Source organism: Passer montanus, unplaced genomic scaffold (genome assembly GCF_014805655.1).
Source record: "Passer montanus isolate IOZ18808 unplaced genomic scaffold, ASM1480565v1 scaffold2, whole genome shotgun sequence".
Classification (NCBI taxonomy): Eukaryota; Metazoa; Chordata; class Aves; order Passeriformes; family Passeridae; genus Passer; species Passer montanus.
This window is the reverse complement of record NW_024366591.1, coordinates 3,287,206-3,300,671: the sequence shown is the minus strand read 5'-3', so window position 1 is coordinate 3,300,671 and position 13,466 is coordinate 3,287,206. Positions and strand designations below refer to the sequence as shown.

General features: G+C 40.5%; 1 protein-coding gene and 1 long non-coding RNA gene across 2 annotated transcripts in view; one reads left to right on the top strand and one right to left on the bottom strand.

Annotated features, from left to right (window-relative positions):
• Positions 1 to 11,728, top strand: part of ABCC8 (ATP binding cassette subfamily C member 8) — a 76,738-nt gene extending 65,010 nt beyond the window's left edge. Inside the window, exons 30-39 of the mRNA XM_039707421.1 lie at positions 137 to 239; positions 1,571 to 1,684; positions 2,311 to 2,431; positions 2,593 to 2,723; positions 3,282 to 3,360; positions 4,233 to 4,341; positions 5,942 to 6,045; positions 6,820 to 6,953; positions 8,258 to 8,320; positions 10,809 to 11,728. Coding sequence (XP_039563355.1) covers positions 137 to 239; positions 1,571 to 1,684; positions 2,311 to 2,431; positions 2,593 to 2,723; positions 3,282 to 3,360; positions 4,233 to 4,341; positions 5,942 to 6,045; positions 6,820 to 6,953; positions 8,258 to 8,320; positions 10,809 to 10,946 — 1,096 coding nt within the window. The 3' untranslated portion in view covers positions 10,947 to 11,728. The remainder of the gene's footprint in view (positions 1 to 136; positions 240 to 1,570; positions 1,685 to 2,310; positions 2,432 to 2,592; positions 2,724 to 3,281; positions 3,361 to 4,232; positions 4,342 to 5,941; positions 6,046 to 6,819; positions 6,954 to 8,257; positions 8,321 to 10,808) is intronic.
• LOC120501317 lies at positions 6,967 to 10,910 on the bottom strand. The gene is made up of 3 exons (XR_005627258.1): positions 10,782 to 10,910; positions 10,020 to 10,159; positions 6,967 to 7,757 (listed from the first exon to the last, which is right to left on the bottom strand). It is a non-coding gene; the product is annotated as an uncharacterized LOC120501317 (long non-coding RNA).
• Positions 11,729 to 13,466: the final 1,738 nt, after the last annotated feature.

Here is a 13,466-nt window from a genome sequence, read left to right as displayed (position 1 = left end):
AGCTGTCCATAATCACATACCCCAGAAATTAAATTTTACATTGTATTTTTCTGTGACCCAAATGCCTGACTCAGTTTTTTTCTCCTTTCCTCTTGCTTTCCTGTTTCCTTCCTTTCTTTTTGTTTCCTTTATTTAGGTACGAAGCCAAATTCCGACAAAAACTTCTTGAATACACAGATTCCAACAACATTGCCTCCCTTTTCCTCACAGCAGCCAATCGCTGGCTGGAAGTTCGCATGGCAAGTACATTATTATCATTGTTATTGTTGTTATTATTTATACGCAAGAAATTTTTAGCTTTGTTCCAAGTAATCTGAGGAGGCATCCAATGGTTTTCCAGCTTCATCTCAAAGCTATACCTTTGCCCTCTATGTCTCTCTGGCTGTAACGAGTATATGCCCAACCCATCCTGGACGCTAAATGGGATATGAATTTTCCCTGTAGCCTGCAGCTGTTTTTCCAAGACAGGAATAGTTTTCATGGGTCACATTGGCTCCTCTGTGTGTGAAGACTGATCAGAGCTAGGTGAGCTGTGCCACCAGCCAGCATGTCATTGTGGGACCATGTCAGTCAGTATCAGCAGCTTCTGCCTCGTGCCTTCCTAGGAACATTTCAATATCTTGGAAGCTCTTATAATGAGCAGAAGGATGTAGATAAGTTTGAGTCTGTTTTGGGGTCATCTGAAGAACCAAAGATACTCAGTGGCCTGTTTTCTGCTTAGTGAAGTTGCCTAGCATGAGAAATGGTTTATTAAAAATAATTCTCTAAGAAGCAAGTCAAGGAATTTTATATAGTGGAAGGTTATATCACAATTTTAAATGCAGGTGTGCTAATGCTGTTCTAGTAATATGGGGTTTTTTTAGATGTGCTAAATGTATGTTAATTCATTTTTCATGTCACACTCTATGGCTTCATTTTGGACTCCTTGACTGGTACCTTTTGCTAATTTAGTTCAGGTATTGGGTATGACTTGAATACAATATTATTATCCTATTATATATTCAGGGCTAGATCACCTAAGACCCCAATTCTGATCAATGCCTATATCACTAAACAGTTCAAACACAGACAAATGATAGTTATCCTCCCACAGAGTTTGTTTTCTAGTCTGCTACACAATTTTACTCAAAGAATTGTCTGTGGGAAGTCAAATCAAATTATTTAAATTAAAGCAGAAAAAAACCCTTAAGGTAATAGGTGTGTGCTGTGCAAGAAGGGTTGCTTGAACAGTTATGGATGGTAACTCAGCAGCAAAAGCAGAGCCTCCCAGCAGTTCACCATCAGCCACAGAGATGGGATGCATGAGCACTTCCCTCCTATCCCAGGTAACACAGCTGCATGACTTCAGCCACTTCCATTACATGCTTAAGGCATCTGTGTTGATTTCCCCAGCACAGCCCTGCTGAAAGCAGTGAGATTGGGTTCCTGGTAGAGTCTGGATGGAGTTCCATGGGGTTTCTGCCTGTGTCTCAAAATTGTGCAATGGGTTTGTTATTTGGTGTGCAAAGTTATGAGAACGTTTTAATCCTTTGTAGACTTATAATGATGGAGCTTATTCATATTCCTTCAGGAGTACATTGGAGCATGTGTGGTACTCATAGCAGCTGTCACTTCTATTACCAGTTGCCTGTATAATAAAATCACTTCAGGACTTGTAGGCTTGGGACTAACCTATGCTCTTATGGTAAGAATCTCAGGATCCTTTCTGTCTCTCCCAAACATTTTTTTGTAATTCCTCAGGGCACAAAGATGAACAGGAAGATTGAAGGTGTCTGTACATCTATAGTGGGTACTGTAACATCACAGAAACCATGTGTTTACTTCAGTTCACATGTGATGGTTGACATATTTGAGTGTATGCTTTCTTCAGCTTTGAGATAAATCTCATCAAGGTGTTAGTTCAAATATGTCAACAAGACATGAACAAGTTGCATCATAATTTTTTATATCGTCTTGCATTGTGAAGAATACATTTTCAGTGTTTCAGTTGTAATTATGCCCTGGTATGTCATTCTAGATTGTCCAAAGTTGAGTTACCAAAATTATGTCTTTTCATGTGTCTTTATTGTTCCCCCACCCTCTTTTCTGTTGGTGTAGATCAGATCTCCACAGTACCAAAGTATCTGTGCACTGCAGTTAGGAAATGTAACCTTTAGTCACTGTTGCCTCCCTGTTGGTGTTGTACCATCCAGTGTGTTCACAGCTTCCACTTACTGAGGTGTTCCTGTGTAGGAATATAAACTGCATGCTGGTCAAATGATGCAAACTACTAAAAATCTGGGATTCAGTCATGTCTTTGCTTTACATCAGGTGTCTAACTATCTGAATTGGATGGTTCGTAACCTGGCTGACATGGAGATCCAGCTGGGGGCAGTGAAAAGAATCAACGGCCTTCTCAAAACAGAAGCTGAAAATTATGAAGGGCTTCTTTGTAAGTGCAGTTTTGTGCAGCTTGCAGAAAGAGCTTGCTGAAATTTTAATGACTTTGCAGGGTATTGCCATGAAAAATGTTGTAAATCACCTAATGAACCAACTAATTTGTTATAAGAGGGTTGATGTTGGGCTTTTTCCCCACCTGTGCCTGTGGTACAGCTTCATCACAGATTCCCCAGAACTGGCCAGACAGAGGGGAGATCCAAATCCAGAACCTCAGTGTCCGATATGACAGCAACCTGAAGCCAGTGCTAAAACATGTCAATGCCCACATCTCACCAGGACAAAAGGTAAAGAACTGCAGTGGTTCTCAGGAGCTCTGCAGACTAGCACATCACATAAATCAGAGTTAAAACATAGCACAGAATGCTTTGATGAATGAATTGCAGATTATTTTTTTCTCTCAGACAATGTAGAGCACAGGAAAGGAGTCTGGGGGGTTCTTAGCTTGGTGTATTGAGGCAAACACGCCCCCCCCTCAGTATCCCAGTGCCCTCCTGCCAGCACACAGTGCCAAAAAAAGTGACAGAGAGCCCTTACAGTGCTAGACCTACTTTTCATCCTTGTAATATGACTCTCTTGTCTTTATTACTATCATTACCATTCTCCTATTGTACCTGTTATAGGGCTGACTTAATTTATCCTTAAATGCTCAGACCCCTAAAAGACAAAAAGTGAACACAGCAATTCTGTAATGGCTGGTTCAGTGTGACTGATCTGTCAGGAGGAGAAGAGGATCCTGTGAATCAGAACAGCTCCTCCACCCTCTCATCTGAAGTGTCAAGTACAGATGTTATCCATTTCCTGTGTTTTCATTGCCTGATGTTCATCTGCTTGCTGTGTCACAGATTGGGATCTGCGGCCGAACAGGCAGTGGAAAATCCTCCTTCTCTCTTGCATTTTTCAGAATGGTTGACACCTTTGAGGGTAAGATAACACTTTTGTGTGCCACTCAAGCTTAGCTCCTGAAGGTTCTTTGGTAGTCTTTTCCTTAATAGCAGCAGCTCTGAAGTGTGATTTTTTAATCTGCAGGACACACTCTCTGGCCCTATTTAAAGCTGATATCATCTGTCACCTAACAGCTGTGCCATTTATAAGCCAGATCAATAAAAATTCTGCTTGATAGAAGCTAAAGTCCAAGAGTGACAGATGACAGCCTTTTGTGCAGTTAAATCACAACAGTAGGAGCAAAGCATAAAGGGCAAGGTGTTCAAGGGTAATCTGTGCTCAAGGCACAGATAGGATCCACTAGGCCCAAAAAACTCAGCACTTGGGGGTTGCAGCTTGGCCTGCTGCCCTGGAATTTCCTGCCATATTTCCTGCTCTGTGTGCCGTGTCCATATGCCTCACAGGGTGCATCTCAAAAAGATGTCAGCCTGTTTCCCAGCCACATCACCCAGAGCCCCTATGCAGAGACAGACAGTCGTACTCAGAGATAAGATTTCATAGTGCTCAACAGTAATTTGGCTTTCTGAAAGGCTTGTTACCCCTGGTAATTAATCCCTGATTGAAGTAATGTCTGGTGCTGTTGTTTGACAGATCTATACTGGCCAAGCAGTTAAGCAGTGTATCTAATCATTCAGAAGGTTCTTCAGGTCCGCTCTGTATGCTTTCCAGCTGAGCTTAGTCTCAAGAAGGCTGTGCTGGCTTTTTAGTCAAAGCATGTTTCTTTAGTAAAGAAGGGGCTATGTGATCCTAGGCCTGTTCCTGCTGTATTGCCTTTCAGCCTGGAAGTGAGCCATGTCTTTGCCAGCAGCTGTGTGGCACAATAAACACACTGTCCCCTTTCTTTTGAATAGGGAGGATTATCATTGATGGTATAGATATTGCAAAGCTGCCCTTGCAGACACTGAGATCCAGGCTGTCAATCATCCTCCAAGATCCTATTTTATTCAGTGGAACAATCCGGTAAGTATTAAGCACCAGCAATCAATAAAAACCATGTAATTGCTTCTATGTCATACAATATGAATTATATGTTATAATTGTACTATATCATGACTTTTATACCAAGCTGCTCAATTCCAGTCTCCTCAGCTGAAATAGGGAGGATCACTGCCTTCTGTCTGTGCTTTAATTCGCCCCTGCCAGACTAACCTTTCCCTGTGCCTGAGCCTGGACAGAACACTGTTGGCAGAAGACATCCCATGCCTGGGAAGCAGGGAAAGCAAATGTTTATTCCTCCAGGATCCAGTAATAAGTTTAGCTGATCAAATACCCATAACCCCCCAGTATTTCTTGGAACTTCTTTCTCCTACATCTCTTTACATCTGTCTGCCATAAAATATGAGATGTAAAAAACGCAGACTAAAAAACTGCTGTAGACAGGGAGAAAGCAAAAGAGCAACATGAGAACTACTGGGATACTGGGCTATTTTATTCTGGAGCCTCTGTCTGTGTTTCTTCTGAGCCATTTCATCTGTGGCACCAAATAGGTTAGCTCTTTCTCTTTTTTTTTGTTTGTTTGTTTTGTTTTTGTTTTTTGTGTTCTCCTCCTACTTCTCTGAGCAGATTATGCAGTTGAAACAATGGCCAAAAGTTACCGTTTTCAACAAATGCGTCTGTGTTGTTTACCTTAGGAAGAATCACCTGCAGTTTTAGTTTCCACATAAGTGATTGGAGTTTGCTGAAAAGAATACATGCTTAAGGACAAGCCTGAACAGACCATGGTTCATTCACATCAGAAGATTATGTGATTGTATGCCTTTGTTTTGTAAATCAATCTATTAAAAATGCACTTAGGCCAGCATCAATCCTTCACAACTCATACAGCAGGAGTAAAACATAAAAATAGTGTCATGCACCATTAAATCTTTTACTGTCATTCTACATGCTAATGTAATATGATGTGAGATTCACATTTGTTGCTGTCACTTCTAGGCCACAGCAAGCTAAAATAACATTCATCTGTTCATAAATCCAAGATTTTTTGAATTGTAGTGAAGACTTCAATTTCATAGTGCAGCATGAAGCTTGATTATTCTGTTAACATTTCTGCAGCAGTGAAGAACAAAGAGACATTGTATTTAAAAGGAGGCAAGGTAGAATTTTGGCCTATGTTAAAATTGAATGTTAATTTAGACTGAATATAGTCACAGATTTTTCTAGTAAAACATGAGATTTATTTAGTTTATACAGAACAAAAGAAATCCCAAAACCATAAAGATAGCCACAAAATAGGGAGCTTTTCCCTTTCTGCTCAACTGACAGTTGAAAGAAGAAATCCATTGCAGCAGTTTCTGTTGACTGATGTTCTTGAATACAAAATAGGAAGCTTTTCCCTTTCTGCTCAACTGACAGTCAAATTTTCATCTTAATCACATTGGCATAAACATTGACCAAGTCTGGAAAATTCAGTGGATTTATACCAATGATAGATCAGAATCTGGCCCAGACCTTCAGTGTATGATTCTGATTATCTGCAAGTTTTTTTCCTAAGCACACTAAAAGAAGAAATCCATTGCAGCAGTTTCTGTTGACTGATGTTCTTGAATTACCCACACTGCAGGTTTAACTTGGACCCTGAGAAGAAGTGCACGGACAGCATGCTCTGGGAAGCACTGGAAATAGCACAGCTCAAGCATGTGGTGAAGGCACTGCCTGGGGGCCTGGGTAATGAGACTTCTTTTGGAGAATATTGTTTCCAGCATTCATAATTTTCCTTCCTGTTTCACACTTATTTATTAGAAGGGCAGTTGATGAAGAAGGAGCTTTTAAAGTTTGTGGAAGGTGACAAAAAGTGCCTGCAGACAAATGTCCAATATCTTCATAACTCCTTTACCTGGGGGGCAGAATCATCTTTCATTTCAAATCAATGGTAAAATTGTTTTATTTCAGTATGTCTTTGTTATGAAGCATTGAGATTTATGGGTCTTGTTAAATTAAATAAGCTGCCAACAAGTCAGGTGTTACGTAGCACATGTTCTTTTGTATTTTCCAATTGTCATGTCCAAGGAGGAAGATTTCTAAAGCTTCAAGGTGTGAATCATTTGGCCATGCAGGAAAAAAAAAAACAAAAAACCCCCACCAAACACCTAACAAAAAAACAAAAACCACCAATAAACCCCCTTAAAATGGTAAGTTTTACAGCCCTAGGGTAAAGAAATGATGGATGCTGGTTTGACTGGGGGTGCAGTGTCCTCGACTGCACGTTTCAGAGAAGCTCACTCTTGAACATCCTCAGCTGCTTTGATGTCTAACAGATACAGAGAATATAGTGAGACAAAAGTACTGATTGTGTTGAACACTGGGAATAAGCAGGCAAAAATGTGTCACCAGCAGCTGTAAGCCTAGGAAATATCACTTCACACTGAAAGTGAGATTCTGTTTTCCAAGCATGTGCTCTATTCTGATCTGACCTTTCTGATTTTGCTGTATCACTTCCAGATGCAATAGTCACAGAAGGGGGTGAAAACTTCAGCCAGGGCCAAAGGCAGCTGTTCTGCTTGGCAAGGGCGTTTGTGAGGAAGACCAGCATCTTCATCATGGATGAAGCCACAGCATCTATTGACATGGCAACAGTGAGTTTGGAGTGCTTCTGATTTCTTTTACTTAATATTTGAAGTAAAAGGTAGAAAGCAATTCTGTCTATTCTGTAATATGCTTACACCATATTTAGTTGCAGACATTTTTACAAGCCCAGGTAGTTGTCAGTCACTGCTAACAAATCTAGAGAGCTTTCAAACCATTTTACTAGGGATTGAATAGTTATTTCAGGACTGATTGCATTAGGAAAATGAAGCATGTTATTTTAATTGGCAGTGGGGTTTCACTGTAACAAAGTAAACAAAGCTGGGGAAGGTTGGCTGGGATGGTCAGTGAAGGGTGAATTGCCAAGTGACAAGTTTTCCCAGCATGACTGGCAGGACAAGTTGGGAAGTTAGAAGACTTGAAAGTAGAGGCAAGGAAATAAACACAGATACAGAAAAGACATACTGGATTATTGCATTAATTGCCTGGAATTTCTAGGCAGATGCTTAAGCACTCAGTAATAGTGCAGTGACTGGGTTTTAACCAAATAAAATAGTACATTCTTTTCATCTGTTACAGGAAATATTTCAGTTTTCTTTCTGCTGTAAGTAAAGAACATAATTGGAGGGGTTGGTTAGAACAGCTACAATTTTTAGCTCAGTAAAATGTTAGTGTTTGAGCTTCAGCAAGGAAACCACAGTGCACACAGCCCAGGTAAAACACATTTTGAATTTTGATGCATTGAGGATAGAGTTCCTCCTTTGAAATACCTCTCTGAAGAGCAGCTAATAACAAACAAAGGTCTCTGTGCTCGTGACACTTCCCGGCAGTTTGGAACGCAAAGACAGTCTCTCCTAAATAGCAAAGGATGAGTACTTGTTGAGTGAGAGCTATGTATGTTAAGGCCATCTTAAATATCATCTCCACTGTTAAATATGCCAGGTACAGCACAGTCCCTTGCGTGTCCCTGCCACCCCTTGGTGTTAGATGTTCCCATTGTGCTGGAACATTCCTGGCCTTGCAGTGGGGTGAAGGACGTGCCACAGAGGCGCCAGCATGGGCAGCCTGGCAGCACCCAAAATTCACCTTGGATTTCCTCAGTGTCAAACCAAGGCCAGGACAGCAGGAATTTGGGGCCAGAGCACAGCTCTGGTGTCTGCTGAACCCCAGAGGCAATGGCAGGAGAGACCAGGATCTGGCTTAGTTTGGACATGTAGCTCATTTTTCATATCCTTAATGGATGATAAATACAGCATGGAATAGTCAGTGGTTACTTACTGAAGCCTTTATCTTCTCTGTGTCTATCATGCAACTTCTGTTGTTTGAAAAGCACCAAATGTTCTTCCTTCCCTAGGAGAACATTCTCCAGAAGGTGGTAATGACTGCATTTGCTGACCGGACTGTGGTTACAATAGCAGTAAGTACAGTCCCTGCTGCCATCCTAATGCTAACCAGGATCTGAAATGTCCCATTAGTCTCTTCTTCTCATTCTTAATAAATGTGTTAATTAGGCCAGTCATCTTTTTCTTTTTTTATATGGTGTTTAAATGTAAGCTTTCTTTTCCATTTTAAATTTCTTACTTAAATTCATAAGAGTGGCTTGTTAAATGTGTTGCATGATGCTAAGTCAAATTACCTGTAAAGGTACATAATTAGAGTATGCTCTCTATCTTTTGTTTCCCATTTTAAGCTAATTTAAAATGCCATATACTTTGCTGCAAAACATAAATTTCATCAAGCTAAAGTAATCATTTAACTAAGGACAAGTAAATACACATTTCAGGGAGGAGAAACTAAGTCAGTATGCTTCTTAACATTTAAAAATTCAACACAAGAAATCTGTGCTCAGGAATCTCTGAGTATCAATTATTTTCACCTAGAAAATATGTAATAAAAGACTTGATTTATCTTATGGTGTCCATCCAGTGTGTCATTATAAAAAAGCAAAGGAATCACAACCATGACATTTCCTGATTTCTCTGCATGAAAATTCAGATTTGCACTATATTCTGCAGCTGTATCTTTTTCACTTTGTTTGGGGACAGGCTGAAAAAGCTTTATTATTCTTTTTTCACTCTTAGTGAGTTTTAAACTGCACAGTTCAAACAAACATCTTGGAATAAACTTACTTTGAATATTTTTGCTTACTTCCAATTGTAAATGTGGTTTACAGCAGGTGGGTTTGTATTCAAAACATTCTGTAGTAGAAACATAACACAGGGGTTTGTGGGATGGGTAGTAATTTTGGGGATGTGGGGTTTTTTTTCTCTTTTTTGGGGGGTTTGTTTTGGTTTGGGTTATTTGGGTCTGTTGGTCGTTTGTTTGTTTGTTTTGTTTGTGTTGTTCATTTTCAGCTGTGGTTTTGTTCTGTCTTGGTTTTGGTGGGTTTTTCCCAGAAAAAGCCATATATTCCTAATTTCTGTTTAGGAAGAATAGGGATAGTAGGAGTTATAGTACTGGCTCTCTGTTATCTTCTATGTTACTCACAACTGCCAGGGTGGCAGCACTGGTTGTTTTACGCTGAAAGAGATCAGACAAGGGCAGCAAATTCAACTGGAATTTGATATTTCAGTCCCCTGTCTGTGGACTGAATAAATGTCATAGAAACTACAGAATATATGAGATTTGTAGATGCCATCAGTGGTTATTTTAAGGAAAATTTTGGTAGGAAAGCCAGAGAAGGAAATACAACAGTTGTTTTGATACTGAGGATGCCCAAAACTTGATTAGGAACCTTGTGGATGAAGAGCAACTGTGTAACAGCAACCATAATATTCTGAGATTAAATATCCCTGTGGGAGTGATGCAGATCCCAAAAAAATCCCATGCAGTTACAGTTAACATGAAACAGTGGAATTCTGTCAATATGTAGAGGATTGCAAAAAACCAAACCCAAAAATAAATGGTAGGGGGAAAAAAGCTAAAAGCAGCAGCAAAGGAAATTGAATCTGACAGGGGGTTATGGAAATTACTGAAGTATTTTATTTAAAAAGATGGAAACAATGCATGCTATTTATTTAGTTAATACTTGAGTTAGGATAGAAAAATGTGGTATGGATAAGGAAATAAAAAGATGGTTAGAAACAAGAATGCTGAACTCCATAGTTCACACATACCTTGAATATTGTGTGCAGTTCGTGTCTCCTTTATGCCCAGAACAACACATTACAACTGAAAAATGCTGAGAAGCACAGGATGATTTTGGAGGTGTTGGATTTGCTCCTGGAAGGGAGCAGCTGGGCAGGCTGGGGCTCTTCTGTGAGGAAGAAGGACAATGTAAGGACATTGAGAGAGGTCTGCAAAGTCACAGGCAAGGGGCACCAGGTCAAACTCTGAGCACACAGAAGAGGGAGTACTTGTTCATGTAGTGGGGAGGAAGCATGGAAAACGCTTTTCCAAAGGATGTGGATGCAAAATTATTGGGAAAGCTTAAAAGAAGACATGGCCCAAGTCTTGTAAAACTGACTAGATCAGCTTTCTAAATAAACAAACTACACCAAGCCCAGGAACCACCCCAGACCCAGATACAATCCAGGAGTGGGATAATTCCCAACTTTCCACAGGCAGCTCCACACTCAGCTGCCCAGTTCCTACTCTGCCTGGCTGCCTTCTTTTGGCTGCACTTGGGAGCAGGACTCTGGGCTGGGGACATTCTAAAGGGAATTTGTAGCACTCCTCGTACTCATGTCCCTGTGTGCTTTTTAGGTACTTGAGTCTCCACCTGGCTCTTGGTCTGTATACTTATCTGCAGTATTTACACAGAAATGAGGAGGGAAAAGTAGGATAAGTAGCCTTAATGAAACTTGAACTTCATAGGAAGATTAATTTGTAGAAGCCTATCTTATCCTGGAATATATCGAATAGAGAGATACACTGACCTGGCATTTTGTTTGTTTGCTTTTCAGCACCGTGTGCACACAATCCTCAATTCAGATTTGGTTATTGTCATGAAGAGAGGGGTTATTTTGGAATATGACAAGCCTGAGGTTCTGCTAGAACAAGAAGACAGTGTCTTTGCTTCTTTTGTACAAGCAGATAAGTAATAAAAATAAATAAAGCATTTTAGAATACAATTTTATTATTTTCTAAAAATGTAAAATACCTGTAAATAAATATTATTTCATAATAAATTGAGCTATTCCTTTTTTAATAAAATGAGCCATTTTTTTCCATCTGAAGTATTAATGAATTATCTGTGTACTTTACTTTTTGGTGTACTACTACTTTTCTTTTTATTTGCTGCCAAAGAATCATGAAATACAGTTGAAAAAAAACACATGGGTGAGCTACTACAGGATACACATCAAACAAACATAACCAGCATGGAGTTATGTCACTCTCAACCCCCCCCATCATTTATTAACATGTTGTTTTTATGTGTCATAGCCCTACTGTGCGTATGTTCATGACTGACTAAATGCAGAAGGAAAAATTATATACCAAAGGTATCTCTCAAAAGCTTGTATCTCTTTTAATCAAATTACTCTGTAAAGCTTTAATATCTAAATACAAAATCTATAAAGCATTTTTTATACTGTGGTTTATTGATAGTGCCTGAGTTGTGCCTTAGACTCTCCTTTAATACTGTCTAGAAATAAATTACAATCTGATTCCATCTTTCTGCCCACTGAATACTATTACACTGATTCCAAGCAGGATGGAGGCTGACTCCCTCCCAAACTGTGAAGAAGCTGAGAGGAGGCAGGCTGTGATAAAGTATCAGAGTTTAATGTACACTGCTTCCAGACCAGTGCAGATGTACCAGTTCATCTGGAAATTATCCCTCCAAGTCTGGTAAATAAACAGCATTAAACCTTTCAGTGCAGCTCAGGGCCATGAGAGCTTGACTCATCATCTCCTAGTTTCACATATTTCACCCACTGTCGTGCTGTCTCTAGATTTAATGTGACCCTTACCAATAGATTCTGTACACTTAAGATAAATTTTAACCACTGAAATTATCCTAATTCAGTCAGACAGCTACATATCTCTGCCCTGTGACAGTCATTCCAGGACTTTTTCATTAATGGAGGGTTAGAATGTCAATAAAGGCTACAATGAGTTTTTCACTTATTTTTTACAGCAAGTTTGCCTTTTACATCCATTTTTGTTTCATTACTTCCCCTATTTGAAGGATTTCTGGTGCTTAGGAGAGCTCTTTATCTTTTTGGGGTTTTTTTTTCTTCTCTCTTTAGCCTGCTGAATTAGTTTGGAAGCTGTTTTTAAAAGCTTTATTTTGTAGAAGAAGACACCTCAGTGTTCTCACGGGATATGTGATATTTTAAGGCATTACTTCTAGCACTGCAGCAGAGAGCCAGGGAACATGAAGAACTGCTGTTGCTGTTTGTGTTACCAGTTCCAGAGCAGAGTATTTGCAGCACATCCCTGCTGTCACTTGGGCAGTAATGGAGGGCAGGTAAGTGGCACCAGAGAAGAGTGTAGAATGAGCAGTGGTGAAAGTCAGGATGTGGTGATACAGATGAAAGGCATGAGCTCTGTCATTGCCTACCACCCTTCAAGACAGAAAAAGTGCAGTTGGGAGCTTTCTCCTCCTCCAGGGAATTGTTTGCTGGGCAGTGTCCAGGAAAGAATGGCTGCAGAATAATTGGTGAGTTTTCACCCTGCAATACCAGGCTTCCATTAGGGCTGAGAGAGGAAAAGTGGAAGCAGAAGGGCACAGAGCAGGTTTGTGCCACAGCTCCTGGGCATGCTGTCTCCTGCCTTCCCATTACTGGTCTACAGCAGGATCTCATCCTGAACAGGCTTAGGGCAGCACCACTCTGCAGGACTCATCAAACTCACACTGCAGAGGCTCTGCAGCCCTCTGTGGAAGCTCTTAGAGATTCTAATGGCAAGGGAGAGATGCAGGGAAGTGAGGTTTCATGTGCTTTTAATGAAGTGCCTGAGATTTGGGTTTGCTCCTATTCCACAAGCTTCTGACAGCCTCACCCAGAAGAGAATGCAGGGAGGAAAGGACAGGAGGCTGTGCTTTATCCTGCAGCAGTAAGAAATTAGAAATCAAAACTGCACATGTCACATTTCCATTTTAAATGGGGCTTGTAATTCCCAAAGTAGCATTGCAGGAGAGTAGGGAGAGCTCATTCATGTCCAACAATTACCAATTTTTAATGGCACCACACTGCTGAATCTGTGAACAGGGAGGCTCTTGGCTGCCACTGGGAGAGGACATTTCCTCAGCACCTTTCAGCTGGTCTTGTTTATGTGGGGCCAGGGAGTTCCTGCCCCTAACTCCCAAAGGATTAAGAGTCTCAGTTCCCAAGAACATTATTCTGTGGTGTGAGGCTCACTGACATTATTCAGGTCAATAGACCTCATTGCCATGAGATGGGCAGCCCAGGAGTCCCTGTTAACCAGGCTCACAAATGTGTTTGTGTGGCAGGGAGGCATCACTAAGCAAAGGGCTGTACTGCAATGGCTGCAAGACAGCGCAAGCCAAGCCAGGCTTTCAGTTTTCCTGAGGGATGGGACTTGTCTCAGTCCTAAAGGTGTTAGGGGATAGGATGCCCATCTTGTTGCTTTGTATAAGTGATTCCACTATACAA